This window comes from Podarcis pityusensis, assembly GCF_964106645.2.
Source record: "Podarcis pityusensis genome assembly, chromosome: 2".
Classification (NCBI taxonomy): domain Eukaryota; kingdom Metazoa; phylum Chordata; class Lepidosauria; order Squamata; family Lacertidae; genus Podarcis; species Podarcis pityusensis.
The window spans coordinates 32,558,782-32,578,347 of record NC_138029.1 but is presented as its reverse complement, the minus strand read 5'-3'; the positions used below and the strand labels follow the sequence as shown (position 1 = coordinate 32,578,347).

The following is a 19,566-nucleotide window of genomic DNA, read 5'->3' as shown; positions in this document are numbered from 1 at the left end:
GATCTGCCTCAAAATGTGTGAGCCAAATCTGACAGGTGGGCAGGAGCACTCACCTGTCAAAATCCCTATCCGCTCCCATCAGCCCCCTGGCCCCATGCAGATTAAAATCCCTGGAGTAGTGCTGTTGTCACCTACGAACGTGACTGAGGCTGCAACCCCATCCCCACTTCCCTGGGAGCAAGTCTCACTGAATTCTATAGGACTTACTTCTAAGTAGCGGACACGATTAGGGGTACCCTATATAACTCGGGTCCATTCATTTCAACGAGTTCTGAGGATAAGCAATCTCCGGGTTGCTTTGTGCTGTATATTGTTCAGACTGTTTCCTCCACTGCTTGGGGAGAAAACACAGAAATGCTGCTGGCATGCTTTCCCCCTCCAACTCGGGATCCTGGGGCGAGGAGGGAACCACCATCTGCTCAGACTGCAAAAACCAAAGCGGCGGCGAGGGACCTACGCGGTGTAGGAGGAGGAGGAGGAGGAGGCAGCCCACGACCAAGCCCGCCTCCTTTGCTCCCCTCCCGGCTTGTCTCCGGCGCCGGCCCGGCCTTGCTCCGCCTCTTCCCCTGGAGATTTGCAGGGAGACGGCAGCTGCAGACAAGCTCTCCGGGCCCGACCAGACTCCTTGCAGCTGAGGTGAGCTTTATTCCCACCCACCCTTTTCTTTGGTCTTTCTTCACTTTCTTCCTGGAGGGAGAAACCAAAACGAAACGAGGTTCTGAGGCAAAAAAAAAGAGGAGGAGGAGGAAGAAATAGCTGGAGCCGGCTAAAGAGGAAATGGCGGCTGGGGGGGGGGGTGCCTTTTGCAAAAAAAAAAAAAAAGCGCATTTTGCAGCCGCCTGGGAGGCGCAGCCACCTCTCCTCGCCTCCCCTCGGGGGCCTCTGTAACTTGAGGCGGCCGAGGCAGCGTGTCTTGCTGCCTCTTGGGAGAAGAAGAAGAAGAAGAATGCAGCCCTGCCGCCGCAGAGCCCATGCCTGTGCCTGTCTACTCGGAAGTCAGTCCCGTTGGATTACGTGGGGCTTACTCCCGGGTAAATGGGTGTAGGATTGCAGCCCCAGGGCGGAGAGGCCCAAATAGACGCCGCCCGAGGAGAGGGGAACAAAGGGCTCTTCCGCGACACGTGGACGGATGGTGGAGGAAGCCTTGCCCACGTGCAGTCGAATGGTGCCTGCCCCGGTGCTTGGGGGGAGGGGTGTAGAATTGCAACTCCAGTTAGGGCGGGGAGGAAGCCCCGAAGGGTGCCAAAACACCCCCCCCCCATGAAATCCGACCTCCATCATATCGCATAACATAGGAGCCAACTCCTAGGGGCCGAGGTACCTTTGCTCTCGGCCCTTAAAATATTTGAGGGGGACTGCCCTCCTCCCCGCAGTTGATGGGCATTGCCGTTCAAATACGCCATGTCATGTGATCATAGACATATTTTTTAGCCGATTTTTCGCGCCCCCTCACTTGCGCCCCTAGCAGGAGCCCACCTTACCACCCCCTAGCTACGGCCCTGAATAAGATTCCTTATTATCTGGTGATGCTGCAGATATTTAAAAAATGGAACAAAGATCACACAGTCTGTTCCCTGGTTGCTTTTGTGTCCTGTTCGAATGCATTGGGTTGCTCTTTAAAGTAAGATTTTCATGCATTCCCAACTTGAAGATGAAAACTGTATATTGTTACTGAAAGGATTCTTAAGAAATCACAGGACTTGGTGTGCTTCTAAGATGGCAGATCTCAAAAGTCAAGAGCAGAGAAGGAATGACATTGGAGGCTGCCAACTGCCGTTGCCACTTTCTCATAGAGTTAATGGTATACCAGTTCAAGGGAGACAATTTATCACACAGCTTGTCTTTTAAAAGCTAACCTAAAATTTCTATAAGAAATGCAAAATAATAATAATTAATTAGCCCTGTTTCACTGTTGGTGAGTTGACCTCTTAATGTTGAACAGCGGTCACCTTGACAAACAGGAAGTACCTTGTGCATTTTTTCACATGCCTTTCTCAACCTGATGCCCTCAGGATGTCTGGCTCAAACTTCCATCTGCCCCATTGAGCTTAACCAACCGTCAGGGATGATGGGATTTGCTGTCCAACAGTGACTAGATGGCAATAGGTTAGGGTAACCTGTTCTAGGTTCTTCTGTGGCATTGGTCCTGCTGTAAAATCTTGCTTATCTTGATTGCACTCCTTCCCTCTATAGGTTGATCTTCTGTGGTGGTTTGTGAGGATAATTCCAATCCTACTAACTTCTCTTATCATTTCTTTTGCAGTGAGATAATGGCTTCCAACACAGAGCGCACATTCATTGCCATCAAGCCTGATGGAGTCCAGCGGGGAATCATAGGTGAAATCATCAAGCGATTTGAACAGAAGGGATTCAAACTGGTGGCTATGAAATTTATGCATGTAAGTTTAATCTTGGTAAATGGTGCAGTAAAGCAGGATTAGAGAACCTTTTTCTGTAGTGTGTGTGTGAGAGAGAGACAGAGACAGACAGAGAGAGAGAGAGATCAGAGGCTGCAGGCCAGCAGTGGGTGGGGCCAGAACCAAAAAGTAGATGCATCCATCCCTCTCCCTTCTTTCCTTCCTTCCTGTCTAGCAAGCTGCTGAGGGAGGAACTTTTCAATCCTACCAACTGCCTGAACTGATTTCTTGCAGAGGGTTTGTCCTCTTTCTGCTGCTGCTCCATCCATTTCATCTTCTCCCACCCTACCCTAATTGATAAGTTTAGTCACCTCACAGGACTGAGGTGTACAACATTAGGCAGTAGTCATTCATCAATCTGAGGGACCCAACAAGTGAGTCATGATGCAAGTTAACAGCAGAAAGCTTGTAATTGTGCTATACAGTGGTACCTCAGGTTACATACGCTTCAGGTTACAGACTCCGCTAACCCAGAAATAGTGCTTCAGGTTAAGAACTTTGCTTCAGGATAAGAACAGAAATCGGGCTCCGGCGGCGCGACAGCAGCAGGAGGCCCCATTAGCTAAAGTGGTGCTTCAGGTTAAGAACAGTTTCAGGTTAAGTACGGACCTCCAGAACGAATTAAGTACCTAACCCGAGATACCACTGTATATGAGGTGACATAATGGAACTACCAGTGAGAGCTCAAATTCGAAGGTGGAGATGGAGGTGTGAGCTTGTATTTGTGTTTTAAATTGCTTATTTCTGACATAATTTGAAATATTTCAACATTTGGATATCTTTTGCCTAAACAGTCTTTTAAGTATCAGTTCATAGAATCATGGAATTGTAGAGTTGGAAGGGGCCATGAGGTCCAACCCCCTGCAATGCAGGAATCTTTAACCCAAAGCGGGGCTTGAACCCACAACCCTAGGATTAAAATTCTCACGCTCTACTGACTGAGCTATCCAGCCTCGTGTTTTATTCAAATTTGAACCACGACATGGGTTGCAGATTGTGGATGATTTGAGCTCAAGTGCTGTTTCACTCAGAAATGTTTTATTTTGGGAGGGGGTACACTCTCGAGGATACATATTTAGTGAAGGGTTACACTGTGGCCTGCATGTGTGTTGTCTTTTGAATTTAGCTTATATAGCTGTGGGAAAGCTAAATATACCCTAGTGCCTATGTCAGGCATGTCCAAAGGGGGTTTAATCCGGCTCCTGTGACAGTTTATCTTCTGGGGTAAAATCCTTAAAAAGTTCAATAACTTCAAAAGCTCAACAACTCTGGTCGACCTCACTTCATCAAATCTGGCCCTCTTTGAAAAAAGTTTGGGCACCCCTGGCCTATGCACACTTTTTGTAGCTTGCACAAGGCTAAGGCAGAGCAAAAGCTACTTTAGAAAGCAAGACAAAAATGTATCCTATTTTCAGTATGTGTCAAAATACAGGCTTTCAATTATACATATACAAGCCTCGTCTTCCTGCTGTTTCAGTTTGGTGGTTGTCCCTTTCCTGCTAAGTACAGTAGGTTCTATTAAAACTACCTGTGTAACCCAATACATACAAGCTGGTATGACTTTGACTAGAAGGTTATACCGAGTAAGATAATACGCAACTTGTACAGCAGCAGCATTGCTGGACGATCTGTTGGTACTGACTGTCCAAACTACCATTAGTTTGCTTTCTTATAGCCTAACTCTTGAGCTTAGTTACGAGTGCTTTGCTACTTGTTTGGCAGTGTACTGTCTCAGTGTTAGATGTCCTGCTTGTGGGCCTCCTATACCATATGCTTTTTTTTTAGCCACTGCGAAACAGGGTACTCAGAGCAGCTCCTTTCTGCAGTTAATCATAACCATCTCTTTTCTTATAGGCTTCTGAAGAGCTTCTCAAACAGCACTATATTGACTTGAAAGATCGGCCGTTCTACCCTGGTTTGGTTAAATATATGAATTCTGGGCCTGTAGTACCCATGGTAAGTGGTTTTATGTAAACTTAAACATTTCTTTTGTTCGTCTCTTTAGACCAGGGGTGGCTCATACCTGATATTCTCCAGGTGTGGTTCCAACTTCCATTAGCCCCAACCAGCATGGCCAGTGGTCATATAGTTGTAGCCCAGCTGCCACAGGTTAGTTTACCTCTCCTTTAGGCCTTTGTGGAAAAGTAAGGAAAGGCGAGATGGTGCAGGTTAACTCCACTCTGAATTTATTACTTTGTTTTTTCTTCTCTGCTAACAGTGGGTGAAACAATGAAATGATTGGCTGTTTCCAAAATAATTTCCTCTTGCAGTCTGCTAATGCTGCCATGAATGTTGTGCAGCCAGACCCTAACTTGGTTTACTAAGAAGTGAATCCACTTGGAATTGTGGTACTTGCAAGTGGGCATGCTTTGAACTGGCCTCTTCATCTTTCAGTTAGAAAGGGTAGAGGAGGAGAAAGCCCTAAACATTCCCCACCTTATTTAAAAAGAGAAACTCCCAGGACCTGCACAGATGTACAGCAAGGGTGTAATTCAGTGTTGCGCCATCACAAATGTTCTGTCTTCACAAGCATATCAGTTGCCTGACAAAATGACGCGCGCCCCCACAACGTGGTCTTCTGAGGATCTCTCAACCTGCCAGAGCCTCTTTCATTTCATGAAGAACATACTCCATAAAAAAAGCTCTCATCACTTCCATCTGGTCAAGTACCGTGGTTAAACATATGTGCTAAACCAGTTTATTCTTGCAGGTTTGGGAAGGACTCAATGTGGTGAAGACGGGCAGAGTAATGTTGGGGGAAACAAACCCAGCAGATTCCAAGCCTGGCACTATCCGTGGCGACTTCTGCATTCAAGTGGGCAGGTTGGTACTGGGATTTATATTTATCTGTATTAAATAAGACTTGCAAGGTGCTACTGAAGTACTACTAATTATCAAAACCTTTAAAAGAAAATGTTCAGAATACATGCCTCACTGTTTAAAAGAGAAGACTGGGTAGTGTAAGCATGCCTCCAGCAGAATAAAATGCTTTTGTGTTAACAGGATAAATTGCGCGTTCCGCTTGCTTTTGTCAAACGGCTTAACTGTGTTCACTTATTTAAGGTACTGATGATCAAGAGCTAGCTGATAGCCATTCATATACCCGTGAAACTACCTGTACAGTTGGCCGGTCATTTGATTAAAGGCAATGATAGGTTCGTTTTGTGTGTGAGACTAAGAAATCCGTTAAGCTAAATTGACTGCCTCTTGTGGATACTTATCAGCCTAGACATTTCAAATGTGTAGGCTTAGCTGTCAAGTAGTCTGTTCCAGGTTCTTATTTCAGAAATGTCTCTAAATGCTACACAGGTTTTGTAAACGGAATTCCTTGGTCTTCCCTTGTAGGAACATCATTCATGGCAGTGACTCTGTGGAAAGTGCTCAGAAAGAGATCAATCTGTGGTTCAAGCCTGAAGAACTTGTGAACTACAAACCTTGTGCTCATGATTGGGTTTATGAATAGATTAGTCCTGGTGACAAGTTCTGCCTTCTTCCAACAAACCATCTCATTCCACCCACCTGCTGTCCTGGGAGCAATTATCACAGTTACCTTTGTGATTATTGGCATTAAGAAATAAAATATGAATTATTAGTTGTTTTCATTTCTTCATTTTAGAGAAACGAAAAGGTAGCTTATGAACAGTCTGTTGTAGAATTACTAGGAGTGCCCAGCAAATTAAAAATAGCCTGGCAAATGTAACTATTGCAAATTAAAGCTTCACTGGAGCTTGTGCATTGTTTCTCAAAGTGGTTTAGGACTATTAGCTCAGATATGTGTTACAAATGGAGATGTGTGAGAGCTCTTTTGAGGACCCTGAAGGAAGTCTAAGCTAGCTTGAACAATTCATTGAAGAAACAAGCTACTGCTTTCTTTTTCAACAAGACAGAAGATGAAATATTCCTTACCACAGGACTGCTTTCAGAATCCAAGATCAAGCCTAGCAATACTATAGAAGAGCCATGTTTTAGAAGCCATAATGATGTTGGCTGAACACTGCTGATCAAATTTGTCAGACCAGGGAGGAAGCTGCTGCTAATTTAAGAAATTTCAACTCCATAAATTTTAAGTGATTAAGACTAAGTTGTGTGACTCATATTGGGGCTGCAATTGAATGTTAACAGTGTGAAATTCTAATGTTCCAGAAACTGTTGTAGGAGATCCTAGGCCATATCTGATAATGGCTGTGTTTATCAAACACTTTTATAATTATTGCAATTTCACCATGAGAACAGCAGCCTTATTGGCGTTCTGTGTGACCAGGCTCTGGTTTTCTAAGCAAATTGCTGCTGTTAAGGATTCATGTTGGCGTCACCTGAAAATGAGAGAGGAAAAGGTCCACCCACCTGGCTTTACTTTTAACATTTTTATTTTGTGTAAAAAAGGCAAATTTAGTGAATTATTTTCATCTTGTACACAAAGTTATAATTTTTAATGCTTTTTTTCACATCCATGCTTGAAAATTTGCAGTCTGGTAAAAATGAAAGTAACATTAATTTCATCAAAAGCATTTTCACTGAGTTATATACATTTCATTAGAGGTTTTAAAACGCTCCCATTTGACCACACAAGTTACCAGAAAATAAAAGATTAAATTTATACAGATATTGATCTATATCAAATACATACAGAAATGATGTAAAAACCCTATTCAACTTTTTTTTTTTAAACTTCTGCCCTGATTGTTTTTCCAGGGCAAAAGTTGATGCTTTTTCTTCTTTTTTTTATAAATGGCTGAGACTTTACTTAAATATGAAAATTAAAAAGAAAAAAAATCAATTTAATCACAGTTTTAATCCCTTTCCAATAAAGGATTGTTACCAAATATATTAGCACCATAATACAAATATTGATGGGAGAAGGTGTTCACATCACATAAAAATGACGACGACAATAAAAACGAACAAACACTGAAACCCGTGTTAGTATCAATAGAACAAGAAACTGATAACTGCTTTTGCTTTTGTCAGATTCAGCAAGGAAGTTTAAAACAAAACAAAACAGGGTCGGCTGTAAAAAGAAGGAGCACTTACAATGCAACTTGACCTTGTCTGTGGTGCCTTCTTGTTTATATTTTAAAAAATGTGCGCCAAATACTGAAAATAGCTGACCCTTTGCATCAGTACAGGCATCAAATCCCTGACCAACTCTTCCCCCCCCCCCAACACACCATCCCAATTTTGTGTTAATTAGTTCACAGTAAAATAAAGAGAATGTTCTTCGAGCTAAATTATACAAAAAAATGCATGCATACCAAAGCAATTAAACCCAGTACTAAGAAAGCTCACTGCCACCCAGTCATCATCTGTATTAAGAGGCCACAGACAAATGCTGCTTAGAATCAACACTGAATAAACAAAGCGAAGGAAGTAATAACCCCAGGGAACTAAGCTGGAACAAGGGAGTCGTGAAGCAATTTTAATAATAGGTGTTTCCGCAAATAAGAAGTCTATCATACACACGTTATGTATTGGGATGTGGTATTCTGCCTACAGGCAGAAATTGGGGTGGATTAGATTGGAAGTGGTACCAACTTAACATGTATGCAGATCTACCTCCAGAAACCCAAAGACTAGCAACGTAGCGCTAATCAAGATGATCACCCTTGTAGCACGGTTCTAGGTCTGACAAGGTCCAACAGGTCCCTGGGACTATTTCAGGTTGATGTGGTAAGGATCAAATGTGGCTATGGATGTTCCAGGAGCTGCCGTATTCAACAGAGGTAGGAGGAGGATTTCCACCTTTGATCCTGACAGACTGCATGACCAGCAGAAATCCAGCAGGTTCAGTGTTCAAAGCATTCAATGTGCAGTGATGAAGAAAGCTGTACCTTCTGAACTTCTGCCCGTTATATAGTTGCTAGATATGGAATTTCTGTCAGGTAAAAAGGGGGCAATTCCACCTAAAGGGTATGTTGTGTTGGGTGAAGCTCAAGATTGGATTTTATGACCATACAGGACTCAATTTACACACAAATCTAAGCTCTCTTTCTGGCTTTCTTCTCCTCTTGACAGAGGACACTAGTCTAGGCCTTCTCCTGTATCTTTTTTTATATATTAAGCAGTATTATGCAAGTGGTCCCTACTGAATTCAGAAGAAATACTTGTACAAGGGCTACTTTAAATCTTTCCAAGTCAGACCCTATGAAAATACAGGCTCTGAACAATCTTGACTATGCCAATCCTGCCAGAGAGAGTATACTGCCTTTATTAGGTGTGAGCAAGGCTAACAGAACTACACCTTAAAATGGGGAAAAAATTGATTCCAATTCTCTCTGGAGTCTCTGCCTTTTAGATCATTCTATCAACTGGCCTGATGGCATGGATCATCCTTGGTTTTGAGAGGCACTGGTTTAAGGATTAACAAAAATACAGGGAGTGAGGGAGGGAGGAGGATTTCTTAGGTCCGTTTGTACGGTGACTTTTCAAAATATTAGTTAAAATCTTGTGAACCCCTTTGTGGGTGTGTACACACAATGCAGTGTTTTGCTGCCCTCCCTCCAAAGCAGCCCTCTCTTGCCACATTAGAAGCTGCTTTACAAACTGGAGAAGTTTCAAAAACAGCTGCAATGCAGCATTTGTGGAAGCGGGCGGCCATTCTACCCAAGGAAAAGAAAATGAAGGCAGCTCAGTTAAGCCAAAATCTTTTTAGAGACAGAGAATATCTAATTATCACCTAAATTCACAAGTATTTGACACCTGATAATCAGTTTAAAAATATGTATACACGAAGCAGTCAAAAATGGCCCAGCTATAGGGGGGAGGAAAAGCCTAGAAATTGTTCTCATACATTCCTATACTATACAGAAAAAATGTACTTCCAGTAGTTACAAAATTTTATACCATTATCCCCTCTTGCATAGAATGTGGTAAACCTTTGCATATCACCAATAGTATGTACCCAACAATAGAGCAAGTTAATTAAGAAAAGAATCAAAATTGCTGGTTTTCAACTTTCTATGCGTTTTTAAAAATTCAAAACATATGCCAAAAAATCATCTCTGGGGCTTTGCAAGTTGCCAATGTAAAGCATTAGGCTTAAAGTGTGTAGAGGTTAATCTATAGGATTACTTTCTTCTAAGTCCTACCCTAGAGTCAAGAATTTGACATTTATACTGCTCTAAAGAGGACCTGCAATGACCCAGAAGCAGTTACAGAACATAAGCAGTTAATTCCTGAGAGTTTAGTTAATGAACCTTACTGGTAAAAGCAAAACTCTTGACACGCATCATCATCCTGTCACAACACCACAGTGTGGCAATGTCAGCATGTTAGTTCTGAGAATGAAGCCATCTGCGAATATCCACACAGATTCAACTCTCGGAGGAAAGATTCCAGGTTCTTCAGCATTCTTGCCACATCAGTCATTACGTGTTCTTGAAAACCTTTTGCTTGAAAATGGTGTCCGCAGCCAAGTCAAAGAAAGCATGAGGCCTAAAAGCAGGGCCATGTCATCCTTAGGCAAGCCAGTTCAATTCATAACCCAAAAGCTCTTCCAAATGGGTAGGGAAAGCAAAATGACATGTCCTCTTCTATTTGCCTCAGCTGTGTCTTCCACCGGGATGGAAAGCAGGCCTGTCACAAAGTTTCTGTAGAAAAGGGCCTTTTGCGTCTGCCTCGTTTTCCTTACACAAGAAAAAAAAAGTCACAAACTCATGTCCATTTTGTAACCTCTCCAGCCGAAACGTGCTGAAGCTTTGCTGATCATTTCCATGAATATCTCAACATTTTAAAATGTGAACAGGAAACCACAACGCAGCAGTATCCGGCCCAAACCCAATGGCCTCCAAAAAGCTTGGACCTCAGCTTCGTTCTCCAAAAATTTAAGCCCAAACTCTTGAAAATTATGTTGCCACTTCCAGGAGAAACCCTTTCCAGACTCCATTCTTCCAACCTATTTTGGTATGTCTTCACCACCCCTAAGATCAGAATCCCATGATTTCACCATGGAAAAGACAGGGTATGACTAGTGTAGTTTGAAATTCAGAATCTCCCAGCTTGTACCAGAAGGCTCACTTGTTACAAACAGTTCATTTGCTTTTTTCCCCCAACTAAATACTACCACCTCATCTTCTTCAAAGGGTTTCCTGCAATCCTGCTATAATTAAGCTTTTAATTCTTACCAAAAAATTAGAATCTCATTTTTTTAACAATGCACAATAAATCTGAACTCGAAAATATTACAAAAATTCTTTTAAAAGCTTCAAATACAACACAAGTGTCAATTATTTTTTAATAAATTGAAAAATCTTTTTCACTAAAATAGTTTCCTCATCCTCCAAAAATTCTGAATTGAAATCTTATCTGCAGTTAGCAAAGTGCCCTTAGTAGAAGCCATCAAACTGTATCTTCAGAATGGGAACATCAGTCTTGAAGAAAGGCTCTTTTTGTACCATCCTGCCCTGCTCTGCCCTTAGGGTTCTTGTTTGATGTAGTGGCTGGCTGACCCATTGCTTTCCTGGTCAGATGCTCCTTGAAGAAAGTTGTATTCCTCTCCATCTAGCAACTCCTCCTTCAGCTGCAGTGAGGAGACTAAACATGAAAAAGGAGGTTTAAAAAATGAAAAGTTGGTGAACATTTGAAGACACATTTCCTTTCAGTTCAGACTCTGAAATTTTCAAGCATGCTCCAACTTGTTGTTACCTCTGTAACAAAATGCAAACCCCCACAATTTAACACTGAAAAAATTAAATTAAGTACAGACATTGAGAAATACTGAAAGCATGGGCTGTAATTGAAAATGTGACTAAGAAAAGGAGGGAGGAAAGAAAAGGTGATTGGTTATGACCTTTTAGTACTATAACTGTGGAGAGATTTGCTTCCCATTCAGCAGAATCCTCCTCTTCAAGATACAGCATTTCCACTCATCATAAGAAACTTTTGGGAGGAAAACAAGGCATTGATTGTTGAACGAATACAGCACAAAGGACTAAGCAGAAATCCCCTGTATTATTATCTCATTTTACTATTATCTATTCCATTAAAAAAAAATCAGTGTGTATTTCAACCTTTCTATTATTTGCTCTCATGTGCATGCCCTCTTCTATTAACCACTATTAGTATATTAACAGACTGGGAAACTCAGGCTGAGAGTGATTTTTCTTAAAAACACGAGTGAGATCCAGCTGAGATGGGATTTGGAACTCGGATCTTATTGGATCAAAGTCTAAGACTCTGTGGGACCTCACATTGGCTTTCCTAAGTAAAAGGCAAGGAAACAGGATGAGAAACAGTACTTATTGGAGGAAAATGTTTTGTCAAGCTCCTACAAGCTAAGCTATTTGTGCCGTTGCCCAACTTTTAATAAGTTGATTGACTGGATGTTTCAGTTTATTAAATGTGCACAAATCTGCTTACTAGTAAAAAAAATAAATTCTAAAATTGTACTTTTCATTGGTGAAGGCACAATTTTTAAAAATGTGTTAACTTTTCTCACATAATCTCCCAGCTGCTAAAATGGTACCCACCCCCGCTTGAACACATAAAATTGCAATAATTACAAATAAGGAATTTCTTTTCAAATAGACAGGAATTAAGTGAAATTTAAATATAGGGGACGTTAGGTACAGCAGTGTTCAGGCTGCTTGATGAAAAATGTGATGGGAATGTTGCAAAACCACACAGGCAACCCAGAATCCAGTCCCAGAATCCTGTGTTTTCACCCCAGTGATAGTTTTATATAGGATTCAAAGTAGGACACAATCACAATTACACAGAGGTTTCAAGAAGGTTCAAATACTGTACATATTACATAAGGGTCGTGACTAAGCCAAAACGTGCATGGACCCATGATAAACAGCTGAATCATTTGTTCTGCTCAACAGCAAAAACCTCCCTAGTTTTAAGGAAGATTCCTTGCACACAGAAATCCAGCAAATTAGGGAGAAGCTAGGCTAGATTCCTTCTCCTAGTTTTCTGTATAATATATATAGAGAGAGTGTGAGCATTCAGGTCCCCACCTATGGTCTGAAGTACTACATCTCAGCGAGAGTTTACCACCTCAGTGAGCGCTGGGCCTAAACCCAAGATACTGATCTTGGTAGATGATTGCTCAGACCCATAACCAACACTTTTCATGACATCAACAGAACAAGCAGAATCATTCACTTGACAGCAGCCATTTTGGTCATACAGTCAAATATCCTCCTACATTCTATGTTAATTACGACAGCCTTTCATATATTTAAAAAGTACAGGGTGATTCATCATGAAGTATACAGTTTCCATTTATAGTGAATGGGAACTGTAGACTTCATGATGAATCACCCTGTATTATTATGTATTTTTCTAGGAGTATTACCCACGTTTTCCCTAGGTTCTACCTTTTTCAGCCATCCCTCACATTTTGATTCCTAGATCCAAGTCCTCTTAGATTTGCTTGCTCCTTTCTTAAAACAGCATCGCCAGAGCTTGAGCGTTAGTCTTCTACGAAGAGCCTCAATTTAGACTGAACAAGGCGGCAGCATTGCCTCCTTCATGTTGCACACAGTGGCTCAGACCCACAAATCGCCACACGGAACACACATGTATCTCCATAAAGAGATGGATGGTGGAGTCAGCCTGAAAAGTTGCCTTCGTCTGTTTGGCAGGTGAACACAACCACACACCCACCCCTGATTTGACATGGATCTCCATAGGTGTAGCTCTGGGGTGTTGCAAGCCAGTTTTGGGCGATGCAGTGGATGTGACCTTTGTCTTTGTATAGTAGGGTACACTCCAGCCAGGCAAAAGCACAAGGCCTTTAGGGTTGTTGCCTAGGGAGCGCCTCATTTAACCCCTAGGTCAGAAGTTCCACACTCGGTATAGTTGCATGAGGACCTTTGCTTTTCACCTAGCACAACCCCCTTTTGCATGTAGGAGAGTGATTGCAACCGGGAGATCTGCTTCCGTCCAGATCACCCTTGCTAAATTGGGGTATGCCAGTTTTAATAGTAATATCTTTAAAAAGTAATTCAAAACAGCATTTGCTGCCTTTTTGCCATTACTTTGGATTTCATTTTAATGGCAATTTGCCGTTATATGCCAATTTGCCTCTTACCAAACTGTGGTGGCCTTACTTTTTCAAAAATAAACTCTCATTTTTCATACCTCTCTGTGAAGTTGTATGATGTTCCCTACAACAATTTACTCTGCCACTTTAAATTCTAAGGTGCATCCACTGAATGTACTTTGCAAGTTTTACAACTGGAAGTAATAATGGGGAAATTAACACATTCCCTGAGGATGCAAATAAAGTGTTTTTATGAAAAAGTAGACTCACATTATTATTATTTTTGGAATATGAGATACAATTGCCTGGTTTGTAATGTAATTTGTTAATGTTTTTGTAAAAATGTATGGAATGCAAATTATTATACAAATAGGGTAACATGAATTACTTAAAGGGTTATATTGCTCTTGAATTTTTGTGATTTTACCAAGTGGCATTCTTAAGTTTGCATCCAAAGAACAAGAAGTGGAACTCTGCTTGCACAATGGGGCTTTTCTGGCTACCTCCTGCAAAACAAACCCTACACTGTCCGAACCACTTCTGTCTAGAAGAGTATGGAATGGTCTGTAGTGGAAGAGAGAAACTGGAAGAATTTATCAGAGCTGCCTTTTGACACAAGCCTCTCTACAAATTCAGAATAAAGGCCTGTTCAGATTATAATATCATCTCCAATGCTAGGGTTATATGTTTTAATACTCCCTCCTACACTGTTTTTTTAAAAGTTGTTAAGTTTGAAGTAGCATGCTAGAAATAAAGAGTATACTCTACATCTCCCCCATATAGATTGGTTCAGGAGTTCTGAAACTGTGGTCCCCAGACTATCAAGTAGTCCACAAGCTTCATGCAAGTAGTCCTTGTGTGTCTGTGAAGGAGAGCAGGAGCAGTGGCTATAAACAGCAGATGCCGGTGGAGTGATGCCAGCCCTGTGCCGCTTTGCGAGGCTGGGAGCTGATCTGAATGAATTTCCCGGTGAGTCATTCAGCTCAGATCCCAGCCTTGCAAAGTGGTGCAGGGCTGGCAGGGTGGCGTGATCAGTGCCCCCTGGAAAAATGTGCCTGGGGCCATCGCCCTGGCAGCCCCCCCCCCCACGTTACACCCCTGTAGTCAAAGTTGGTCTGTGGGAGCAGGGCATATGGGATCTTGTCCATTGGCAGACCCAGTTCCAAGTTCCAAGTTCAATCCCCTACTTAATGCTTTCAAAAGATCTCAAAGGAAGTACAGTCAATTTAAAAGACTGCTGTACATATTGCCAACCATCTATGGATATCTGACGTAAATATTTTACAGTTCAATGCACTAATTGTACTGTTGCTTATTGTTTTGATACTGGCAAACCAGCAAAACATGGCCATCTGTCATGGATGCTTATTGCAGGGGGCTGAACTAGATGGCCCTTGGGTCCCTTCCAGCTCCATGATTCTATAGTATGGTGAAGGGGAGGGGTGCTATATCTGATGCAAAGGAAACAAATATGGTTCAGACAAGTTTTTTTTTTAAGAGAGTCTCTTCCGTTAAAAATGTGATGTAACAGTCACATAGACAGCTTCATAAAAACTGTTGACACTGACTAAAGTAGCAAACAAGACATATACAGCCTTTAATAAGAAAGACAATATCCAAAAGAGCCAAGTAACCGATCATGAAATAACTAAAAGATTAATAAAAATAATCCAAGGCTCTGGCTGGCAAAAGGGACTGATGTGGGAAAAGAATATACTATAACTGCTATTTTTTTCCTTTTATGCTTCTTCTGAAGCATCCATTACAGGCAGCTTTTGATGACAAGATGGCAAGTTCAGTTGTTGTTGTTTTTTGCTCGGATCCAATATTGCAGCTTACTTTACAAACATTGACTTAAATAGTCTTTGGAAAGTGCAAAGGAGCATGTAGTAATGCAGTCTCAAAAGTACAACCTGTTGCTACTTGGAACCTTACTAAAACAGAGGTCACTTGGTTTCGCTCTTAGCATGGTTCTATCTCATCTTCCTTGCTGACTCACATTCCTCTGCTAAATAAAATTTAAAAAGTTTAAATATTAAAACATGACATTAGAATGATACACATTCTACAACATGCAAAATAAATATTTACTCAATTCATTTCTCTCCCTGCACCCCCCCCAATTCCTAGCACACTTGTTTGTCACTTTTAGTAATCACAGACTGCTGAACTCTTTTTCCACCCGTACATTTTGGCAGACTGTACAGGCGTAACCCACCTGCTGTATCTACCCCTACAAGTGGAGTGGCTTTGAAATCTCTCAAGGAGAGGGAGCTTCATGGAGGATCAAATGAGGAACAGACTGAAATTGTCTCATATTCTATTCCATAACAATCAAAGACTGAGAGCAGCTGGACTTCAGGATCACAATGACCCTGAAGAAAGGACCACATGTCCAACATGTCTACAAAGGCTTTAGGTCTCAAAAGGGCAATCACTTCCATGCCAATTGCAGAACACTTTTGAAACGCTGGGAATCTTTGGGTACAATAACTCTCTGGGCAGAATCCCTTTTAGGATTCTTTAGCTTTGGGATCCTTCAATTACATATACCTTATGGGGGTATAAAGGAGTCCCCAAAGCTAGGCCACCTGGGAGAAACGCATCCAGGTGTCAGGATCTCTCAAGCCACTTAAGCATGCTCAAAACTTCATGATGATTTGATACAAATTTGTAGATGGTCCAGTTATCAAACAAGTTTGTTCTGTTTTTCAGAGAGTATTATATTCATGGGTCACTACCATCAGGGGCATCAATCATTTCCCTATTACCATTATATAGCTATTTCATCTTTCTAATAAAGGCAGTAACTAGGATGGAGTTACAGAAGAGCAAGCAACCTATTTATTTTGTGCAAGAGCTCAGTAAACAATATCATTTGCTTCAAGCTCCAGTTTTATTTCTCTTAGCTTCAAATACAAAAATACTGGTGATTTACAAAATGGCAATAGCATTGGGGGGAAAGAGATATTTTTCTTTCTATTAGTGCAGTAGCAATTGGAGTCAAGGCACCTCCTCGGGAACATGAAGAAAAAAACTCAGCTGCAGCTACAGGAGTTAATTAAAGGTAGAAAATATCATGCATGATAATGAAGTCTGGTTGCTCATTATAATGCTCTCAATTTTCATCTTACACCACAGGAAATATTTTGTTCAGTTCATTCTAGTTATTTCTATTTGGCAAGAGGACTTAAATTTAAGGTTACAAAATTCATTATGGAGCTATGCTCCAATGCTCTTAATAGCTGCACCAAAAAAAGGGGGGGGGGAGAATGCTTTTTCTTCATCACATCATTATTTCATATTGAAAATGGACCTCTCACATGTAGATCCCAGTAGTGAAATTCCGCAGCTACAGTTCAAAGTAAGCTGGTATTTTGGCACTACTCTTAGTAATTGATGGAAGGAAGCATAGAGGCTAATTTCATCCCGATCATCAAATACCTGTTTTCTGATCTTTCAACATGCCTGAGACAGTGGCACAAATAAAGCATTTCATCCGAAGGATTAGAAAAGGGCATATTGCAAAAAGAAAAGCCATCTCAAAAAGCCACACAGCCGGGCCTGGCTCCTACATACATAGTATGATACAAGGAGATATATGGGACTCTGATATTTTATTGGTTAGGGTAAACATGGAGAATTCTCAGAAGGCAAGAAGGTAGCAGATATATGCAGGTTTCTTCTGAACTTTTGTAAACTCACTGAGGTCCTGTAGCATTCCCCATCACACACACACACACACACACACACACACACCCCAGCCCACTACCCTTGCAACCTTGGAAATTCAGTGCATTGTAGACCCTACGTCAAATCAATTAACACTGTATGTATGTATAAAAATGGGACTCATTTGGGGACATTGCATGTTCTCCAAGAGACCAGTCTCTCAAAATTTACCTAAAGGTTTGATGTTTTCAGTGCTGAAAAAATGCAACCAGTTTTACAATTCTTAACATTTAAAATACAAACAAAGTTAGCAGTGTGAACACTCAAGGAAACAAGACCAGCTTTTAAGTAGTGAGGTGAGTTACCACTGAATAATGCATCTGTATAGAGATGTTGTAATGACCGAAAAATGATGATGTATAATGAGCTGCGCTTGGCTTTCTGCCTATTGTTTTAAATATGCCATAGGTCTTCAGTATGCTTACGGGGAAAGACACTTCATTCCTGTTTGTGAGACGTGGAACATTTTTTCTCTAACCAACAACTGTAGTAAGTATGTGCTCCAATAGTTACAACTATCCAAGAAGTAGGAATAGTTAAAGCTAGGGCTGGGTGAGGAGAAATTTGATAAATAAATCAAATACTCAATTTGTTCACCCCAGCAGAAGCAGGTAAAACTGAGTGGCTTTGCAGATTTTTGGTTCCTTGCTGTTCAGAGACCCTGTGCACACTGCAACCCGCTGCATGGTGTAAATGGGACCTTTCCTGCTGAATACCAGAACAGCCGTTTGGTGCTGGCAGGCAAAGACTGACTCATGTCAAGCTAACTGCAGCCTTTGCAGTGGCCTTTATGCACAGGAACATACCAATCATGCCATAGGTACATGACAATATGCATCTGTGGCCATGACTGAAAATTGCAAAGCCCCTCCTGGAACAGGAAAGATCCTACAATAGATTCTGGTGGAGTCCAAATTGGGTTATGTCCAGAAAAGAACCTCCCAATCTAGCCAGCTTTCTGCATTAGTTAGAATTCACAAGGAAGGAGAGCAGACCCAACTTGTTTATATTTCTAGGGTTGAAACCTAGCATATTTTATAACCTTTCCAAGTGGGCACCATTTTGTTTCAACCTAAATATGGACATTGACAAGACTTTAATGAGCCTGCCAGTATCCTTTGCGCATGCAGTGCCACCCTTTCCATTATTAAGCCCAGCAAGGTACTAGTAAGTGGAGTTCTCCATAGTGGAGCTCTGAATTAGACTGACAATATAAGCTCCTGCATTTTCTTAGAGGCAGCCATCTACTTCAGATTAAATAAGCACATATTTCCACACTAAACACTGCTGAGAGTAAATTGCTTTGCACTTTCAATTCTCTTACAGCTGGAAAGAGGCATCTATGTCAACCTACAGAGTTTGTATTGATCTCAAGTGTGACTCAATCCCTTTCATTCTGCTCATTTTCTCCTGTTCGTTGTGTCAGAATGATAATCAGAATAGTAACACACGACAGGGACTTATTTTGGGAACATATAAATGAGAGTGTTTCTCATTTTGAAATCTGTTTTCAGCTTAAAGAAAAATATGGCAAGCTGTTGACAGAGGTCTATTAATTTGGGGGGGTGATGTTTTTAAAATCTTCCAAAACTAGTCCCCCCCCCCTTTTTTAGGGTGACCATTGATTATTTTTGGATATGACATCCAGGATATAAAATAATATCCAGTGATAACTGAAATCTATTGGCATTTAATTCACTTTGTTTCAATATGTAGATTGAAAGCACTTCCATTTAGTTCATTTTGAAGAGATTTGCTGAGTTCTGAAGCAGCAGGGGGGAAAACAGGGACTCAACACTTGTGATTAATTCAATGAGATGGGCTTATGGGCTGATGCAAATACTGGAGGAAATGGATGTTCTTTCTATTTTTAAATGAAAAGTGAGGGCGGCAATGAGTCAGCATGTTTCATGCCTGACCATGCTTGATCCTCAATCAATTTTGCCCTCCATTAATAAGCGAATTTTTTTTTACATGACCAATTACCTGTTTTGAGGCTGGGACTGAACTCTCTGCTAGTCCTGGGAGGCTGGCAGGCCTCCGGGGCTGTCTGTGCTGGAAGGGTTCGATACTGAGGAGGAGTCAACTCTTCATCACCAGAGAAGCTCCTCCGCACCCCACCTGTCATGGGGACGCTCGACAAACTGACAGGCTTCTTCCCAACTGGTATCTTCCTCTCTAAACATCAAGTCAAACTAAAGTAAAACACTTAGATCAAAGTGTGTTAAAGCAACTCAAGACTAATCACTCACTGAGAAAGGCCTCCAGTTGGTGCTCACTGGACTTATGGACACCTCGGTGCATGCCCAGATCTTCATTAACTACAGCCAAAGGAATTATTTTGGAAAGCGATGCTGGTGACTCATGGCAGAGCCACAGAACTTTATGAAACTCTATGACAACACATTTTGAGGAATCACCTTAAATTTA

At 41.4% G+C, this 19,566-nt stretch overlaps 2 protein-coding genes across 12 annotated transcripts in view; one reads left to right on the top strand and one right to left on the bottom strand.

The window, feature by feature from the left end:
- The first annotated feature begins 488 nt into the window (after window positions 1-488).
- Window positions 489-6,009, top strand: LOC308470644 (nucleoside diphosphate kinase). Its single transcript, XM_080994124.1, has 5 exons — window positions 489-636; window positions 2,264-2,399; window positions 4,272-4,373; window positions 5,128-5,240; window positions 5,763-6,009. The coding sequence occupies exons 2-5, from the start codon at window positions 2,271-2,273 to the stop codon at window positions 5,878-5,880; spliced, it is 462 nt and encodes a 153-aa protein (XP_080850250.1). The 5' UTR covers window positions 489-636; window positions 2,264-2,270; the 3' UTR covers window positions 5,881-6,009.
- A 757-nt stretch (window positions 6,010-6,766) lies between these two features.
- Window positions 6,767-19,566, bottom strand: part of MBTD1 (mbt domain containing 1) — a 49,634-nt gene continuing 36,834 nt past the window's right edge. For 5 of the 11 annotated variants that reach the window (XM_080993750.1, XM_080993746.1, XM_080993742.1 and 2 more), the window contains 2 exons: window positions 19,123-19,314; window positions 6,767-10,946 (listed from right to left, as the gene is read on the bottom strand). In XM_080993750.1, coding sequence (XP_080849876.1) covers window positions 10,828-10,946; window positions 19,123-19,314 — 311 coding nt within the window. In that variant the 3' untranslated portion in view covers window positions 6,767-10,827. Of the gene's footprint in view, window positions 10,947-11,787; window positions 15,413-19,122; window positions 19,315-19,566 lie in introns of those variants that run through there. The other 6 variants (XM_080993743.1, XM_080993751.1, XM_080993752.1 and 3 more) reach the window with 4 other exon arrangements.